Source organism: Nanorana parkeri, unplaced genomic scaffold (assembly GCF_000935625.1).
Source record: "Nanorana parkeri isolate BGI_ZX_2015 unplaced genomic scaffold, ASM93562v1 scaffold3050, whole genome shotgun sequence".
Taxonomy (NCBI): domain Eukaryota; kingdom Metazoa; phylum Chordata; class Amphibia; order Anura; family Dicroglossidae; genus Nanorana; species Nanorana parkeri.
The window spans coordinates 25,408-42,957 of NW_017309318.1; the positions used below are offsets into that span (position 1 = coordinate 25,408).

A 17,550-nucleotide genomic window follows, 5' to 3' on the forward strand; every position below is an offset into this window, starting at 1 on the left:
AAAGTCTATTAAAGTCTAAAAAATAAAATAAAAAATATATATATTTAGTCTATTACATATGGAATATTGCATATTCAAATTTTATATTGTACTATGGACCCAGTAGGTGAATCTTTAGGCTTTTTTGACATATATTCCTCTTAGCACCTGCACTGTAAATAAAGAGCTCAATAGCTCAAGATTAAATTTACACATACATATAAACGAGTCAGAGAAATGACTCATCTCTTATTGGACTGCTCTGTCCGAGGTTTTGTGAAAGGCAACCTGCCACAAAGGAGATAACAGCTGTTTTGCTGTCTCTTTATACAGTTTATAATGTCCTCAGAATCGTTTGGTGTGTTCTAAATGTTTATAAGAAAAACAAGATTTTAAACAAATTGTATATATGTGGTGTTTACATATAGTAAATGTATCATGATAAGAAATCAAATGAAAAAAACAATACAGAGGTAATAAATGCAATAAAACATTCAGATTTAGCCTAACATTCCAAAATCCCAAGTATTTTTACATTGGAAACAATTACACCACATGAAACACTGGTTAGGCTTGACTACTTTAACTACACATTCATTGCAAGATGTTGCAAGCTGTTTATAACAGCCTATACAAAAATCTGTTTTATTGAATTAAATGATCTATAATGAAGAAAAGTAACAGGAAAAAAATCTAACTGTATTTAGGAATTTTAGGAACTGTATTTTTTTAAATTACTATAGTAGGTGGCATTAGGTTTAAATTAAAATGAAACCAAACCATGCTGTTTATGCCACATGACACACAAAACACATTCAGGCTAAGTTCCTTTCTCTAACGTTCAAGTATTTAATTATTATATAAGGTGTATATTCATTAAAGTTTTCATGAAATGTAAAGTATAACGTAGCATTTCATGATGATCAGAATGACGCTGCAAAAATCCTATCAGAAATGAAATAGTGTAGGACTCGATCATCTCTTACTGTAAACTTTTGTCTTTAATAATCCTGGCAAGATTATTTGCTTTCTGGAACGTTGAGGGCATTTACTCACGTGCTGCTAAGTATGTCTCTTTAAAGGGGTGTAATCAAACTGAAAGGAATGCCTTCTATTTAAACTGAGCCTGTTTCATGCTGAAGCACAGAAGTTTTGACAGGAACACAAAACCTGGAAATCTTCTTTCTCATTTGACAGAACTCTGTAACTAAGCAGAAATGTCAACTGCTGGAAAGGTCAGTTTCTAATTTTTTAAATGTTATCTTATAAAAAAAATATGGTGTCATAATCTAATGCAAAAAACAGATTTGTAGGTAATGGCATACAGGTGAATAATTGAAACCATATGCCATTGATCTTTTATTCTTAATATTCTATTAATTTGCTATTCTACGTTAATAATCCATGTATAATAAACATTCTGTTGCTTCAAATGAGCACTGATTTTGCCATTGTCCCAAATGTTTATTCAGTAAAAACTAATACAAAAGTCTGGATATCAAAACTAAACTAAAATGAACGCATTTTCTTTTAAGCATTAATTGAAAACTAGGACAAATAATTCATATGTATGAAATGCTTACATTATTTGTATAATCATATTACTTTTAAAATCAGTTAATGTAGTTTGTTTCAATTGCACATAACTTTCACTAAAATGATTACTTATGGCTGAATGGTGTCTAAGTTTAATGTAAACCACATTAACAGCTGCAGGGTATAAATAACTTGTATTCATCTTTGTGTGTAGTGTAATTAGTATACAGGGTGTTTACATTTGTTTATTTTCTAACTTCCTATGCATGCTTTTCACTTGTAATACTCATTGCTTCATTCAGGGGTTTTTCTGCTTGCAAACCTTTGTAGGTATTTTGTGTTATATCAATGTGAAGATTTACTGCTATTTGTAATATCCTTTAATATCATTTTATAGAGAAAAAATGTTAATGGATGAAATATAAAAAATAGAAAATATAAAAAGAAAAAGAGATGCATATAGAAAACATAGTTATACCAGTTAGTCCATTGAGTTTAACCTATAGAGAAAAAATAAATTAAAACCTCCATAAACAGAACCCTAAGACCACAGTTACCGACAGTTGATCCAGAGGAAGGCAAAAAATCCCTACAGAGCATGATTCAATTTGCTCTTAGGGATTGCTAAGAGTATATTGGCATGTGAAACGCCACTGGTTGGTTTTAAATGGTCCACAGTCCAGAAATCTGCTTAGAATAGGAGGGCATGTACTGATGTAAGCCCCTATCTCTGTAGCTTTCTCCTGTGAACCCAAGCTGGTATAATAACACATTCCCAGGACAGTAGTCCATGATACCCTGGGCTCTGAGGAAAAGGGATGTATGCTGTTGGGTATCATTTAACCTGGAAGAGGATGCAGAGGGCAGTATTGTAGCATGTAGAAGATGTGTAGTGCTTTGCAACATTTTATTTTTACAGGAAATGGGCTTTGAAGCTAAGAGTAGTATATATGTGCTTTTCAGGTAATCTAAAGAACATTCATTGGCTGTGCGTTTCCTACATGTCTACTCCCTTCCACCCCCCCCTTTATTATTTGTGAAACACAGTATTGGTCATGCTGCAATCATTACAATTTCAGCTAATTAATATGTTGGTTCAGTTTATCTATACAAAAGTAGCCATATTAAATAATGAAATGAACTTTGCTTTATTGACATACTGATGGGTTTTATTACTAACACCCTCCATAAATATTACACAGTAATGGGAGCGATAGAGCATGAGAAAAAAACTATAAGAAAAAAACTATATATAATTGAATGGGATTAGGGGCAGCATCTGTATCTATTATTGTTACATAGTATTTGTGGGTTGATAAAGACACAGGTCCATCAAGCTAAACCTAAGTGAGTGTGTGTGTGTGTGTGTGTGTGTGTGTGTGTATGGGTTACCATATGATTACCTGTTCCCCTGTATACTGTGTTTTCTGAGGAAAGCATCTAAAAGGTTCTTGCAGTCAATACTCTTGTTTTTAGAAGTGCACCGAAATGGAAATTTTAAAACCGAAACCGAAATTAAAACAAATGTCAGGCCGAAACTGATACCGAAAATGTTTTTATTTTTATTTTTTCAATTTTTTTAAATATTTTATTTTTTATAAACTTTTTAATTTTTTTATATTTATTTATTTTTATTTATTAATTAATTTTTTATTAAATATTTGTATTCTTTACTTTACTTTTAGGGGCTTTGGGGAAATATTAGGGGTCTAAAAAGACCCCTGATATTTCCCTTTTAAAATAGAAAAAGAAATTGAGAACACAGAGACCTCAATCTCATTGGTGACATTTCTACATTTTTGCTTTTCTCTCTGACACGCTGTCACAGGAGGCTGATCGAGCGGTGTAGAGAGGAAAGCCCAGCCTCCTGTGACAGCGCTGTCTCCGCCCCCACACCGCTCTGCCGGACTATGATAGGCAGCTGAGCGGTGTGGGAGGAGAGACGCTGGCCGCTCACAGCGCTCTCGTCCTGCAGCGCTCGGCCGGCTGTCACTTTCTTTTCTCCCCGCTGGAACAGCGGCCAGCGGGGAGAAAAGAAACCAGGGATGTGCCGATGTTTCGGCCGAAACATGGCTCTTTCGGCATTATGCCAAAAGTGCCATTTTCGGCTGATGTATTTCGGCGCCAATATATCGGTGCATCCCTACTTGTTTTGTGGATGTGCAACTTACATGGCCAACCACATATATCTTTTCAAATTTAAGATCTTGTAGGAGGTTGCAAACAACAAAGGTTGCTCTTTGTCACCAAATTGTCACCAAATATGATATGCAAGTAATGCAACAAAAAAAAGAAAAGCTTAAAAAACCTTTACTGACAAAACACATAATCCCCTTGCTGAGCTCTCCTTTTGAAAATACTAGTTATCTGGTTGTCTTGTCGATCCTTTGGTGTAATACTTTAACTGACTGACTGACATTATGGCCGATGGAGTAGAAAAAAATAGGTCTCATCTCTGGGATCCACATCTTTACAATCATGGTTAACTATAGACCAAATTTTTTTTTTTTATCCTTCAGAGAGTATCGCAGGACACAATTTTCTATTCAAACTTTGCCAAATAAAGGTCTGTGCCAACAGCATCTGATTGAATAGCAAATCTGAGAACTGTAAACACTGATTACAATTCATACTGCACCACACCCATTGGCTTTGCCAGAACAAGTTTGATTGCAAGCTTTGTTGAACTTGGATAGGTAACAGTTTTAGATGTGCCTTCTGCAAATTAAGAATAATCATTTAAAAAAATGTAGCAAATATAAGTGCATACTGGTGTGATTTACTCAAGGAGTTGAGAATTTTCACACAATGAGTTGGAATATTCCCTTTAATTATCTAATCATGTAAAAAGCAGATCCCTGTTCATTTTGAACACCCAATCATGTGCGATGAAATAGGTTAACAGGAATTTGTTTTTCACATGACTGGATAATAAAATAAATATTTACACAATGTATTGTTTTATGTATCCATAGTTCACAGGAAAGATTATGTTAGTAATTTACCATTGATCAGCTTTAAAGAGGGACTCATGGATCTTTTTAAATTAACCCCTTGCAGTGGGGCTACCCCCGCGCTGCAAGTGTTAGGTGCTCAGTTTGGTTTTGGGACAAAAATAAAGTGTATGCGATCCTCAATCCTGCTTGGCCTTTTCTTCCCCGGGCTTTGGCGGTCTAAGTACGTATGTTGTAATCACGTCTAATGCAGGTCTGTTAGATGTGAGGACACCAAGGGACATAACACAGCTGGAGTGGAGGGGGAGAGAGGTGATCACTGACTGCCTCAGGACTGAGGATCAGGTGAGTATCAGGGTTATTCACAAAAGGGTGAAGAGTTTGGAGAAGGCAGGAGAAGTCAATAATCTAGGCCATAATAGCTGATGTGGAACGTGACCTGAATTGGAGAATTTTTCCATTCCATTGTTGGCCTAGATTGTTCACTTCTCCTCACTTCTCCTGCCTTCTCTTCACCCTTTTGTGAATAACCCTGTATATCTTCCTTATTTTTGCCCCTAGACCAAAATGAGCACTTTACCCTTGCAGTGCAGGGGTAGTCCCACTTTACTTGCTCCCTATTTATTGTGCTCATAATCATTGTAAGTGAACCCTAGCCAGGAGGAATATAATGTTTTTAGCAAGTTACTAGCTTACTTTGTGCAAAAAAGCTCTCTCTTTCTTTTAGCAGTTTGTTTTACACTAGTTCTTCTTCCCTCCCGAACAGGTCTCTTATGCTGTATGTTTATTGTATGTTCCTACTTTAATAAAGGTGTAAATTAGGTTTACTAAAGTGAGTCAGTATTTAGCATAAATGAGCTAAAACTGTGCTAACTCCAATCACTCAATTATGTGTGAGCATAAAATAATTATTTTTTTTTTGAGGGGGGGGGGGGTTCTGCAAAGTGAATTTTCACTTAGTTTCACCTCATTTACTAAACTGAGTGCAAATTAATGTTGTATTCTCTGCCCGTTAGTAAATCAAACAGATTGCAATCATGATGCCGAGCCAGGCTGTATCCTTCCATCAACCCTAATCCAAGTTTTCCACCACGTGGACCAGCCAAAGGTGTAATCTGGTTAGGGAGGTTTTTCAACTTGGTACTGAAGTGGTACTAAAAATCGTACACATCATGGTTATTGGACCCACAGGACCATATTCTAACGTGTGTCAAACAGTGGGCACCAATTACTGCTCTATGTATGATCTGTGACAGAAATGCCTCTGTACAAAAACATTTTAATATGCTCATATTTTTTTCAGTATATCAGAGGTGCTATTGTTTCCTCTGCCCGCTATAGGCTTAAACATAAATGCTTGGGAGGTCTTTTAATAGCTAGATAGTGCTCATATGAACAAAAAAAAGTGCCAGATAGGATTGCTCAGCCAGGATATAACAGTATAATAAAAAACAAAATCTGTATAAAATCAAAACAGGTTGTGGAAAGTCTGCAGGATGCTGCCCCAAACTAGCCAGGGAGACTGCAAAATCTAGGGAAAAAAGGGGCTCCTTTCCTGGTGCAGACAAATTTATTAAGAACAAAAGCAAAAGTAAATGTGAAACATACTCACAAAGTTCGGCATGATTACAGTATAAATAGTAAGTGCATGGACCCAAGAAGAAGCCTGTGATTACTGCACAACCGTGTCTGTGTGTCAGCAAAGATAGTGCTCACCTGTCCAAACACTTCAAACGCCAATGGCCAGATTTTGTTATGTTTTACAGATTATTGTTTTACAGATTATTATTATTTGGTGTGTCACAAAGCATCTTTCAGTAAACACTTATATGAACACAAAACATTGTATTTAGAATGATGTATTGAAATAAGCTAAATGTAAATGCTAAGCACATTTGGTTTCATTTAAAAAACTCAGCAAAGCAGAGAACATTTTTCAATTGGTAATGCTATCTGCAGACACTTTTGATGTCCAATGGCTACATAAAATGGAATGCGTTTACAACTCACATAGTAACTAGAAGCCTTTTATACAGGGTGTGGCTTTCTGCCAGCTTACAATTAGACAGGCATGAAAACAGCTTGGAAAAGATGAAGGGTAGTGCTTGCTCTAGTAACTCTTTCAGGCACACAGTCACTACGAGAGGTTAGTTGAGGACAGCTAACACAAAAATTAATTGGCATTGCATTACATGCATTGATAGGTTACTGGTGTGGGTGTGTTTATATACACTTTATTTATGTATTTTAATTAATGACTAGTACTGTTTCACAGCAGATGGATGATAGATAGATAGATAGATAGATAGATAGATAGATAGATAGATAGATAGATAGATAGATAGATAGATAGATAGATAGATAGATAGATAGATATAGATAGATAGATAGATTTGAAGATTAGCCTCTGTGATGGCCTGAACTCTCTTATGGTACAACATTGAAGTCAGACAGCAAACCACCCCTTTCAACTCCTACCCTAAAGGTATGAAAATGAAATGGGTATAGTATTCTAAATGTCTCAGTGGTAGTAAGGCTCAACCTTTTTTGGATATTACAAACTAGGAGCATGGTTAGGACATTATGAAGAATGCCTCCTACCATAGAAGCAAGCAGTGTCCATATCTACTGTATGTGACTGCAGACGGGGACCCAGCAACTGCCTGAATACCAGAGGGCCTTTGTGCAAATGTACAGTCTGCACAATGGTATGTCTGCCCCTGCCAAACTCTATGGTATATTCACTGAGCTGCCGTAGGCAGCAGAGTGAATGACCGACCTAAAGCCAAGTGAGCGGAACGCTGTTCAGCTATTCACTTCAGGCTGGTACGGCTAAAATCAGCCGTACATCGGGTGGCTTCAGCATGTTCGGCCGACCCGAAGTGCAGAAGGAGTTCGACTCGGCCGATCCAACATCTGGATCGGCTAAGCCGAACCTCCAGCAGGCTAATCACTCCTGTTCGGTCTATTCTTATAAATGCCGAACAGCAGTTAGTGAATAGCCGAATGCCGCTGAGCGGCACTCGGCTCGGCTGTTCTGCTCGGTCCCTCTGTGGTACCTAACAGAACAGAAAAATAGTTTAAAAAGTAGAAAAAAATAAATAGAAAACGATTGTGCGGAGCTAGCAGTGACAGCTAGCTCCGCCCAGCTGTTTTCTATTGGCCGGCGGGTTCTGCTTCTGTCAAAAAAAAGAAGAAAAAAAACTCTCCCAGGCGCTCCGGGAGTCTCCCGCCCCCGGCCGCCAAGGAGAGAAACACTGCTTTTTCTTTTTTTCTTCTTTATTCTGACATGGAGCCGTGTCAGAATAGAAAAAAATTATAATTTTTGGCCATAGGAATGCATTGCTAGATTCCTATTGGCTATTTCAATTTGCAATAGCCAATAGCAAACTAGCTATTGTACCCGCCCTCTGCTGCCGTCAATCAGTAGTGGTGGACCTGATGGAGAACCGCAGCAGAGGGCGGGTGCAATGCTAGTTTTCTATTGGCTACTGCAAATTGAAATAGCCAATAGGAATCTAGCAATGCATTCCTATGGTCAAAAATTATTTTATTTTTTTCTATTCTGACACGGCTCCGTGTCAGAATAAAGAAAACAAAAGAAAAAGCAGTGTTTCTCTCCTTGGCGGCCGGGAGCGGGAGACTCCCGGAGCGCCCGGGAGAGTTTGCTGTCTGGAGATCAGTGTCCCTGGTTAGCTGGTAACCAGGGACACTGTTCTCTCTGCAAGTGGCCGGAGCCAGCCGTAAGATCATGGCTGGCTCCGCCCAGCTGTCAGAAGCAGGCTGTCGGTCAGCCAATGGCCGGCCGCTCAGCCAGCTTCGGCTTTCAGCGCGGCTCAGCCGAGCCGAGGCATATGCGTTCGGCTCGACCAAGTTCGGGAGCTGTACGGGCTATTGTGCATAGCCCGTACAGCAGCCCTGAACCGAAGGGGTCCTGGGGCCGAAGCTAGCCGAAGGATTGGCCGAAGTGACGGCTAGATCCTTCGGCTGCTTCGTGAATAGACCCCTATGTCAGTTACCTATCTCCCCTCATTCCCAACAACATTTTGTGTTTCAATTTAAATAAGATAAGGCATATACAAATTAATTAATTATTGTTTGTATTAAGGTGTGGATGGATAGAACAAAATATTTGAAATTATTTTTATTTATTCATGCTTTAAAGTTTCTAAAGTAAATATTTGCTGTATAAAACACTGTCTCTATTATGCAATAAGCTAAAATGGTTCGGAATTGAATGACTTGGGGTAAGGATGTAAGATAGGTAATTCTTAGTCACTAATTTCCTTTTTTGTTAAAGGAACGCATAATAGTTTGACTTTTTTTTGTTAATATACTCAAAATGAATGTAATACTTTGTTTTAGCCTATCAAGTGCAAAGCTGGTGTTCTTTATGGACACAATCAACCATTTAAAATTGAAGAAATAGAGGTTGCTCCACCCAAAGCACATGAAGTTCGGATCAAGGTAACATGATTTTTTTTTTTTGTAGAAATATGTGAATAAATATATGAATAAAAAAATCTTCATGCACTGATAATTCTTACAGTCAAACCCCCATGAGATGGTTTGAAAACTGTCATGGCATCAAAGAAAGTAAAAAAAGAAGTAAAATGTCTAAAAATAAAAAAAAAATACAACTAAAAAGGGTTCCATACAAAAAAAAATCATACACATGACCCCACTGATGTGTTTCACTGTAGTAGATTGTAGTATTTCAGCCATCAAAGCACATATGTACACAAAATGAAAATGCCATTGTAAATTATACCAGAAATATGTTTTGCAAACAAATGTTAATAACTAATTTCCTTTTAAATTAGGATTAATGGGCAAAGCTCAAATGTGTGCTGCTTGGCACCATAAATCAATTCCTCTTATTTTTCTACCAGATGGTATCTCTGGTTATGGGGGCACAACAACACTCCACTCAGTGCCGGTGCAAGGATTTTTGCCTACGCAGGCAAAGGTGCATTTTTGCACAGGTTGAGGTTGTAGTCAGTGCTGTGCTGGAGAGCAGCGGCGAGTCAGCGCTGGTCCGGTGGGAGGAGCTACAGGTGGGGTCCTAATTTAGCTGGTTGTGGCTGCCAGAGGATCCCAACACGCGCGGCACCTCTGGGCAGTCACCGGCCAGCTGTCGGGATACTCTGGCAGTCGCGCCGCCCAGCTAAATTAGGACCCACCTGGAGCTCCTCCCACCAGACAAGCGCTGACTCGCCGCTGCTCTCCCGCACCGAAGGTAAGTGAAAAAAAAACATAGCGCAAGCATCGGGGCATTTTGACAAGTACAAGTACTTGTCAAAATGCCCTGTTTTTTCCGCCCTCACCCCTTCAGCGCCCTCAGGCGGCCGCTTGATTTGCCTTGCGGTAGTGCTGGGCCTGACTCCACTAAAGCAAGAGGAAATCTCCTCAGTGGGGACAAAGACTGCAAATAAAAACACTGGGTTTAGTGCTAGAAAGTGTATCTGAACCTAAAAACGAATATAACTTCAATCAATTGCAAACCCATTTTTAAGCTTCAGCATGTATGCAATGTGACTGGCACATACCTGGATATCCTTCCAATGGGTTCATACCCATGGTAGAATTGACAGACATGTGCAGTAGATATTTAAAAAATGTGGACTGTCCAGAAGGTTCCATTTTCAGCCCGCTTTAATAAGTACCTAATTGAAGGCACTTCTCAGTTTAGATGACTGGCGCAGTTTCTATCAGGCAGAATTAGTGAAAAAAAAACTGTGTAGAAGTAGTGGATATACATAAACACAAAAAGAAGGGTAAATACTTCTTGATACTTGGAGCACTGTACTAGCAGTGTAAACAGGCATAAGGGAGGGATGTATGGGACATGAAGTCCTGGAGCCAGCAGTGATGTCCCAGGCAGTCCCCATTTCTTACAGCTTCCACCTGCCCTCAACCCTAGACACAGGGAAAAGCAATATAGTAATCATATGACTGCTAATAAAATCATCAAAAAAGGTATTAGCTTTCAATCTTTCAAAATTAAAACAAAGATTATTTTCTTAATAAATGCTGGCTCAAGATTCCTGAATGAGGGGAAACAATTTGCTTCACATACACTTTAAAGCAGTAGATGTTCTTAGTCAGGTCTTAAGCAGTCTAGAGGTAATGATGCTCCTTAGGCAGTTCTCCCAAGAGGGTGGCTCATTACTCGAGTAGGCACCAGGGGAAAGTGCTGAAAAGAGAACGTATAAAGTCCAGATTCAATTTTATTCAGATTCTTATGTCATAAAAAGCCAACATGCTCGAAGTTCAAAGGGTCCTCCTTCACGAGGTAAAATAGGGGAAAGGGGCTTACCTGCATGTGAAACAATCATATTAATTACCCTTCAGAATTCTACCAATTATATCAGTGCAGTACACACTTTGTTCAAAAGTGCCAACCCCTAATAAAGGGGGACCTTTTGACCTTATGACATAAGAGTCTGAATAAAATTGAATCTGAACTGTATATGATCTACTTTTGGTGCTTTCCTCCTTGCATACCACGTCCCTGCAAATAAAAACATGATAGAGGTTTTAATCCTTCGCACTCTGTTCAAAACTAAAAAAAAACGTTTTGACTGGAGATTGGCGTTCATCTGAAAATGATATAGTTCTTTATGACAGATTTGGCAGACTTTTATTAATGCTAATGGGTGAGAGTGAAACCTCAGGTCACATGAATCCTTGTTGTGTCTTCTTCCTGTCCAAGAACCAGGAAGAATTTTGGTCCACTTTTATAGGTTTAGAGCCAGTCAGAAAACAGGAACAACTGCAGGGCTGGCTGTGATGAGACAAAATTTAGACCCATCCAAAGAGTTTGAATGCAAAATGTTTAACTGAATGTCCATTTATTGCTGTAAATGCAAAAATTAGGAAACAGTTTCATAATCACTGTCACAAACATTGTATACAATGTAAGTATGTAATATATGGACAATGTTTCCTATAGCTGTGTTTTATTTCTCAGATCTGTGCCAGTGGAATCTGCCACACTGATGACCATGCCCTCGTAGGTGGAATGGCCAGCCTAAATTTTCCTGTTATTTTGGGCCATGAGGGAGCTGGAGTTGTTGAGAGTGTTGGACAAGGAGTAACAAAGGTTAAACCAGGTAACTGCAATTAGCTAATGATACCAAATGCGTTTGCCAAACTTGAACTGTTGTGGCAACACAGTATGGAAGGCTTTTGGCTGTCCCAAGAACAGATTGGGACCAATACTGAAAATTCTCAACACTCTGGGATTTTGTTTTCTGAGAAAGATGATCCTTTCTGGCTTTCTTTCATTTTGCTTTTTATTTTGCTTTTTACAGGAGATCATGTCATTGCATTGTGTAGCCCCATGTGTATGAAGTGTAAATGCTGCCTGCATGAAGAGAGCAACTTCTGTGTAGACAATGAGTAAGGTTTTTTATTTCTATCTTTCTTCATTCTGGAGATACACAGTTAAGCTCAAGATCAATGAATATAAACTCTTCACCTTGACATTCAGAACATTAAGTTCTTACATTTGTATGCGTTTACTTTTTAATTATATGTTGATCAACATATGCCAAACCTTTAATTATGTTCCTGACACTCATCTAAACTGAAGAAGCAACTTGAATCAGCTAATAAATTACTACTACTAACTGCTACTAGCTATACCAAGACCTGGACAAATGAGAGCCTATGCAGAAAAAGAAAAACATTGTTTCTAATAAAGAGATTGCAGCTTAAGGCTCCATTCACATATAGCGTTTGAATTTCCTGCATGGTTTTCTGCACAAAGAAAACGCGGGGCACAAAAATGCAAACATTTTTAACCTGCACAGATTCCACAGGTACAGAACTGCGAGGCTGCCACAAAAGTCTGAACATTGCACATTAAAGTGCATTGTTTTTTATGTTTAGAGCGCTTCTGCGCATGTCATACGGCTGAATACACACGGACAACCGCTCCTGTGAGAATGGAGACTCAGTGAGCCATGGTTAGTCGCAATTGGGGAATAATTATTTTTGGGCCACTGTCCATCTATGAGATTTTGCCCAGAGGTTGTATTATTTACCGATAGGGCAGGCACAAAAACAGATATTAGTCACCGAAAGTGTCGTATTACCTGATCATATCTAATCACTGCAATGATGGCCCATATCATATTAATTAAAGTGACATTAAACCCTCAGATTTTTTAACATAAAACAATACTGTAATGTGTGCCGTACTGTAATCCATGGTAGTTTCCCTTCTCTTTGCTGCTCTTCCTTTTAAATCCTCATGTCTTCTCATGCTTGGGGAGAACTTCCCTTTTCAGCTCAGTGCCTCTTCCTGTAGTGCTGGCTCAGGTTGCAACGTACACACAGACATCATGTATCTATTCCAGAGACAAGGCAGTCTGCTGCAAAACAGAAGTTCTGCAGAGCATGAGAACAGATACAGATTTAAAAGGAAGAGCAGCAAAGAGAAGGGAAACAACCATGGATTACAGTAAGGCGCACATTACAGTATTGTTTTATGTTAAAAAATCTGAGGGTTTAATGTCAGTTTAAGACCAAGTGGTGTAGTCCTCTTAACCTAACAGCAGTACGAAACATTCTCCAAAATGAGTGGTTAAACTAGGGAAATATGGCTTGTCTACATGACATTGTCCTTATTTCCAATAGACATTCTGTTTCTACCAGGCCATTGTAGGCTTTCCTATTATCTTAGTTAAAAGTGTCACCTGTAGACACACTAGCAATAGTTCAATAACAGTCTAGTGATAACAAAAAGGAAGGCAGCTACTCAAATAATTATATTCTTTTCATTCTATTATATTATAAGCTGTATACAAGTTAGTTAAATATTGTGATAAAACCATTATTAAATGTTTTTTATTACAGTGTTGGCAAAAACAAAGGGCTTATGCGTGACAAAACCACCCGATTTTCCCGAAATGGAAAACAGATCTACAACTTCATGTCCTGCAGTACATTTACAGAATACACCTGTGTGGATGAATTTGCATGTGTTAAGATTGATCCTAAAGCAAATTTGGATGAAGTGTGCCTTATTGGATGTGGCTTTTCCACTGGCTACGGAACAGTAATTAACACCGCCAAAGTAAGTTTGACTAAAATTATCCCATATTACATATTACACATCGACATGTTATGAAATATTTTATAATCATCAACACTTCAGTTACCTTCAGGAGGTTAAAGGAAAATATCAGAGCATGACAATATATAAAATAACATTTTACAAATATCAGCAAAGACCATATTCAGTTAACCTCAAATCAACCTTTAACCTTTCGCAGATTAATAAAATCTAATTTCTGATAGCTTGCTACAAGCTGTGTATTTTGTTGAAAATTGAAATAATATTAAAATCAGGGTGTCCTATTTTGTTTTAGGGATGCAGGGGGAAAATAGTAGTCCTTAAATTGTACTCCACTTTGAAGAAGAAGCTAGAGTTTAAAGTACATTTTCTTTGCATTCAACAATATATAGTATATGTTCATAAAAACAGCATGCATACTTTTCAGACATAACCTTGCCCTGTACATTGGGTTTACCAGTTTCTTGTTTTTGTATTTCTTGATAGAACTCAGACTCTTAAGAATATTATAATATTTTATATTATTTAAAATGATTACAGAAATCACACATTCTATGTTCAATTTCCACATTCTATAAAGTGGTAACTGTATAGATGGATTAAGGCAGAATGGGACCTTAGCAAGGTAGCAGCATTGATTACCACCCCTTTTCTTTCCAACTCAATCAATTAGCATTAATTAAGGTTGCAATAGTCACAGAAAAACTTCCACACTTGCATTGTCTGTACTGGCATGGTGTCCTTAGACACCATCTTCCTACACGTGTAACCTCCATTGTGCAGTAACAGGCCGGTTCATAACTTTGACCAATGTACTAATCTCTTGGTTTAACGCAGGAGCATAAAGATGTATATGTAGTTGGTGCCCTTTGGACATCCACCAGCCTCCCAAGCTTGCCTTGTGGATTATTCTGTTCAACTAAATTGTGTATGTCTGTAAAAATTCTAAATTCTTACGTGTAGAGATCTGATGATTTCACATCCATTGATAAAACACATACTTTTCAGATAGTAGGACTTTGCAAAGTGTACTTTCTAATTTATTGAATAGCCGTAGCTATTATAAATAAGATCTACATATCAGAGTATAATCCTTATACAGTACCATAGTAACATTTTGCTGGTTGCGTTTCTTCCTAGGTGAAACCAGGGACCACATGTGTTGTGTTTGGTTTGGGTGGAATTGGAATGTCTGCTGTCATGGGTTGCAAGGTTTCTGGTGCTGCCAGGATTATTGGCGTAGACATCAACCCAACCAAATTTCCCAGAGCTAAAGAATTAGGATGCACTGAATGTATCAATCCAAATGACTGTGACAAACCAATCCACGAAGTTATTGTGGCAATGACTGATGGAGGAGCAGACTATGGATTTGAATGCATTGGAAAAGTTGATGTTATGGTAAGAGATAAAAATAAAGATATTTTAGTCTGTCATTCCTGTATCTGTATAGAATTTAGGATATTTGGTATGAAGATAAACATAACCTAGTAATTGGGTATTTTAGGCTAAATAAAGCGTATTACATGACAACTGCAAGGTCCTATAGTGAAATTATTGCAGAGGAAGCCAGGTGCCTCTAGAGAATTGGCCCATAACCTAACAATAAACCTAACATTATGTCAACTGTAAATTGCCATTGGCACCTTGTAATACACAGTATATGTTCAATATGTTTACATATGTTTATATTAAGCTCACTTGACAAAATATAAATGGTGTAGAATGACCAGATTCCATAAATTATAATGGGAATTACTATAGGAGTCACATTTTTAAGCATATATGTACATTTGTTTTATGTTAGGTTATAATAAAGGGTCAGCTAACTTATAGGCAGACTATGGTGGGCTCAGTCTCCTTCTGATGGGGATAAATCTTACCATAGTTTCAGGATCAACCCCTATATCTTGGAGTTTTGGGTGTCCTCATACACTGAGGTTTTTTGAACATCTGCTACTGTACTCTCCAAAATATTAAAAAAAAACATTAGGTCAGGCAGTACCTCTTACAATTGCCGTGGCATAAGTACAAACCTCAGAATCTATACAACAGAGACCCATAAAATAGGAATCCATTGGGGGACTTTACTCTGAAATATCAGTTTTGGATGACTGACCATTTAAACTGCACCTGTGTTTTGCTTGTGCAGGGCAATGCACAAGTTCACTTTGAATTCTTCCTTCTCTAGCAGTATACACTTACATTCCTTCCACTCCCCAACCATTTTATTCAGACACCAGGGAAAAGGAAAGGAAGCTTTACGCAAGCTCTGACTCTAACTGGAGCTCACACTGATCTGAGGGCTGACTCTCATGTGACAGCACTGAGCTATTCACCATGCACCAGCACTGTCATATGAACGGAAGGGGAGTGAGTTACCTGCTCCTCCATACCTGGAATTATCTGGTATCAGCTTCATTCCTGATGGCTAAATGGAGCGATGGGGGACTGTGAAGATAAATATGTGCTGTTGGGGAGGGAGCAATTAACAAGGAATTACAGAATAACAGACAAGCAAACAAGCCGATTTAGCTGGTAAAAGTGTGTAAAAGTCATACAAAAAGGCCATTAATAGCGCTTTTCAGATCCTACAGGCTTCAGATGGATTTACTTCATAATGTGCATTGTTTGGACTTCTTGGAAGACCTACCCTGAGAGTTCTCTCTTTCTTCTGTACCTCACCCTCTCCTCCATGAATGTATAGAGTGGGAATTCCAACTGCAAGTCTCAATTTAATATTCAGACAATTTGGGTAAATGCAGCACAACGTCACATTTTAGGCTTTTCAGACTAGTTGTCTCATATTTATAAACTCAAGCGTATTTCATAAAATACGCTTGCCATGATCTGCCTGCCTTTTTTTTTATAGAAAAGCACCTAAACCCAGTGATCATGTCAAAGGGTCTAAAATGAGCTATGTAATGAAAACAGAAAAGCTTTATTTGAAAAATGTCATTAGTATGTTGTTGGTGGGGGTAAGGAACCAGGGAAGGCAAAATATAAGCAGAATAAACTTAAACGAACTAAACTAAACGAATCATTATGAACAATTGCTAAATAAATAATTAATAAAGAGTGTAATTAACTGAGAAACTTGTTTTTTAGGCATCCATGATTCAGTCCACTCACTATTCCTATGGATCTGCTAATATCATTGGAGTTCCCAAATACACGGACAGGCTTGTCATAGATGTTATGTGGCTGCTAACTGGACGTACATTAAATGGAGCCTTCTTGGGAGGTAAAACACTTGTCCTCTAGACATGTGCACCAGCAAAAAAATTAGTTTAGTTTAGTTTAGTTTTGAAAAAAAAAAATTAGTTTAGTTTAGTTTCGTTTTGAAACAAAACAAAAAAAAATTTGTTTAGTTTAGTTTCGGGTCCGAAATTAAATTAGTTTCTGACGAAATTCGTTTATGGGAAAAATAAATTTTTTGTAATATTACCTGACTTGCCCTGGAATCGAATCTGCAACCTTAGCTATGGCAAGCCTGTGCTTTAACCACTACTCTATAGCCTCTGTACTGTAAGTATAGAAGCATTTGATATATATGAATGCAATATGTAGCATTTGATAGCTGAGACTGTCAAATGGGCGGTGCGAGCCGTGACGTCATGGCTCGTTCTGCCCATCTGTTGAAAGACTGAATGTCATTTTTTTTTCTTCTGGTTTTCGTCGGGTGGTCGTCTGCGGCGGGACTTTTTTTATTTCGGTGGGTCGGCGGGGGTCCTGCATCCTGATCCTGACTCTGGATTACATCGATGGAGCCATTTTTTTTATTATTATTTATTAAAGGAATAGTAAAAAATTGGCTGTTTGTTTTTTTTTCAATTAAAGGATTTTGTCAAAAGTCTGGACTTTTTACTAACTATTTGATTTAACCCTTTAGTGAATGGGTAGGGGTACAAGTACCGTTTACTCATTCACATGGGGGGGGCGGCATCTGGGTGCCCCCTTATTTAAAGGGGTACCCCGATGCAAATAAGCTCCCTT

General features: G+C 38.1%; 1 protein-coding gene across 1 annotated transcript in view; it reads left to right on the forward strand.

The window, feature by feature from the left end:
• The first annotated feature begins 1,110 nt into the window (after positions 1 to 1,110).
• Positions 1,111 to 17,550, forward strand: part of LOC108802711 (alcohol dehydrogenase 1-like) — a 22,743-nt gene continuing 6,303 nt past the window's right edge. Inside the window, exons 1-7 of the mRNA XM_018574569.1 lie at positions 1,111 to 1,214; positions 8,835 to 8,936; positions 11,443 to 11,584; positions 11,786 to 11,873; positions 13,335 to 13,554; positions 14,695 to 14,955; positions 16,663 to 16,798. Of these exons, the coding sequence (XP_018430071.1) occupies positions 1,197 to 1,214; positions 8,835 to 8,936; positions 11,443 to 11,584; positions 11,786 to 11,873; positions 13,335 to 13,554; positions 14,695 to 14,955; positions 16,663 to 16,798 (967 nt within the window). The 5' untranslated portion in view covers positions 1,111 to 1,196. The remainder of the gene's footprint in view (positions 1,215 to 8,834; positions 8,937 to 11,442; positions 11,585 to 11,785; positions 11,874 to 13,334; positions 13,555 to 14,694; positions 14,956 to 16,662; positions 16,799 to 17,550) is intronic.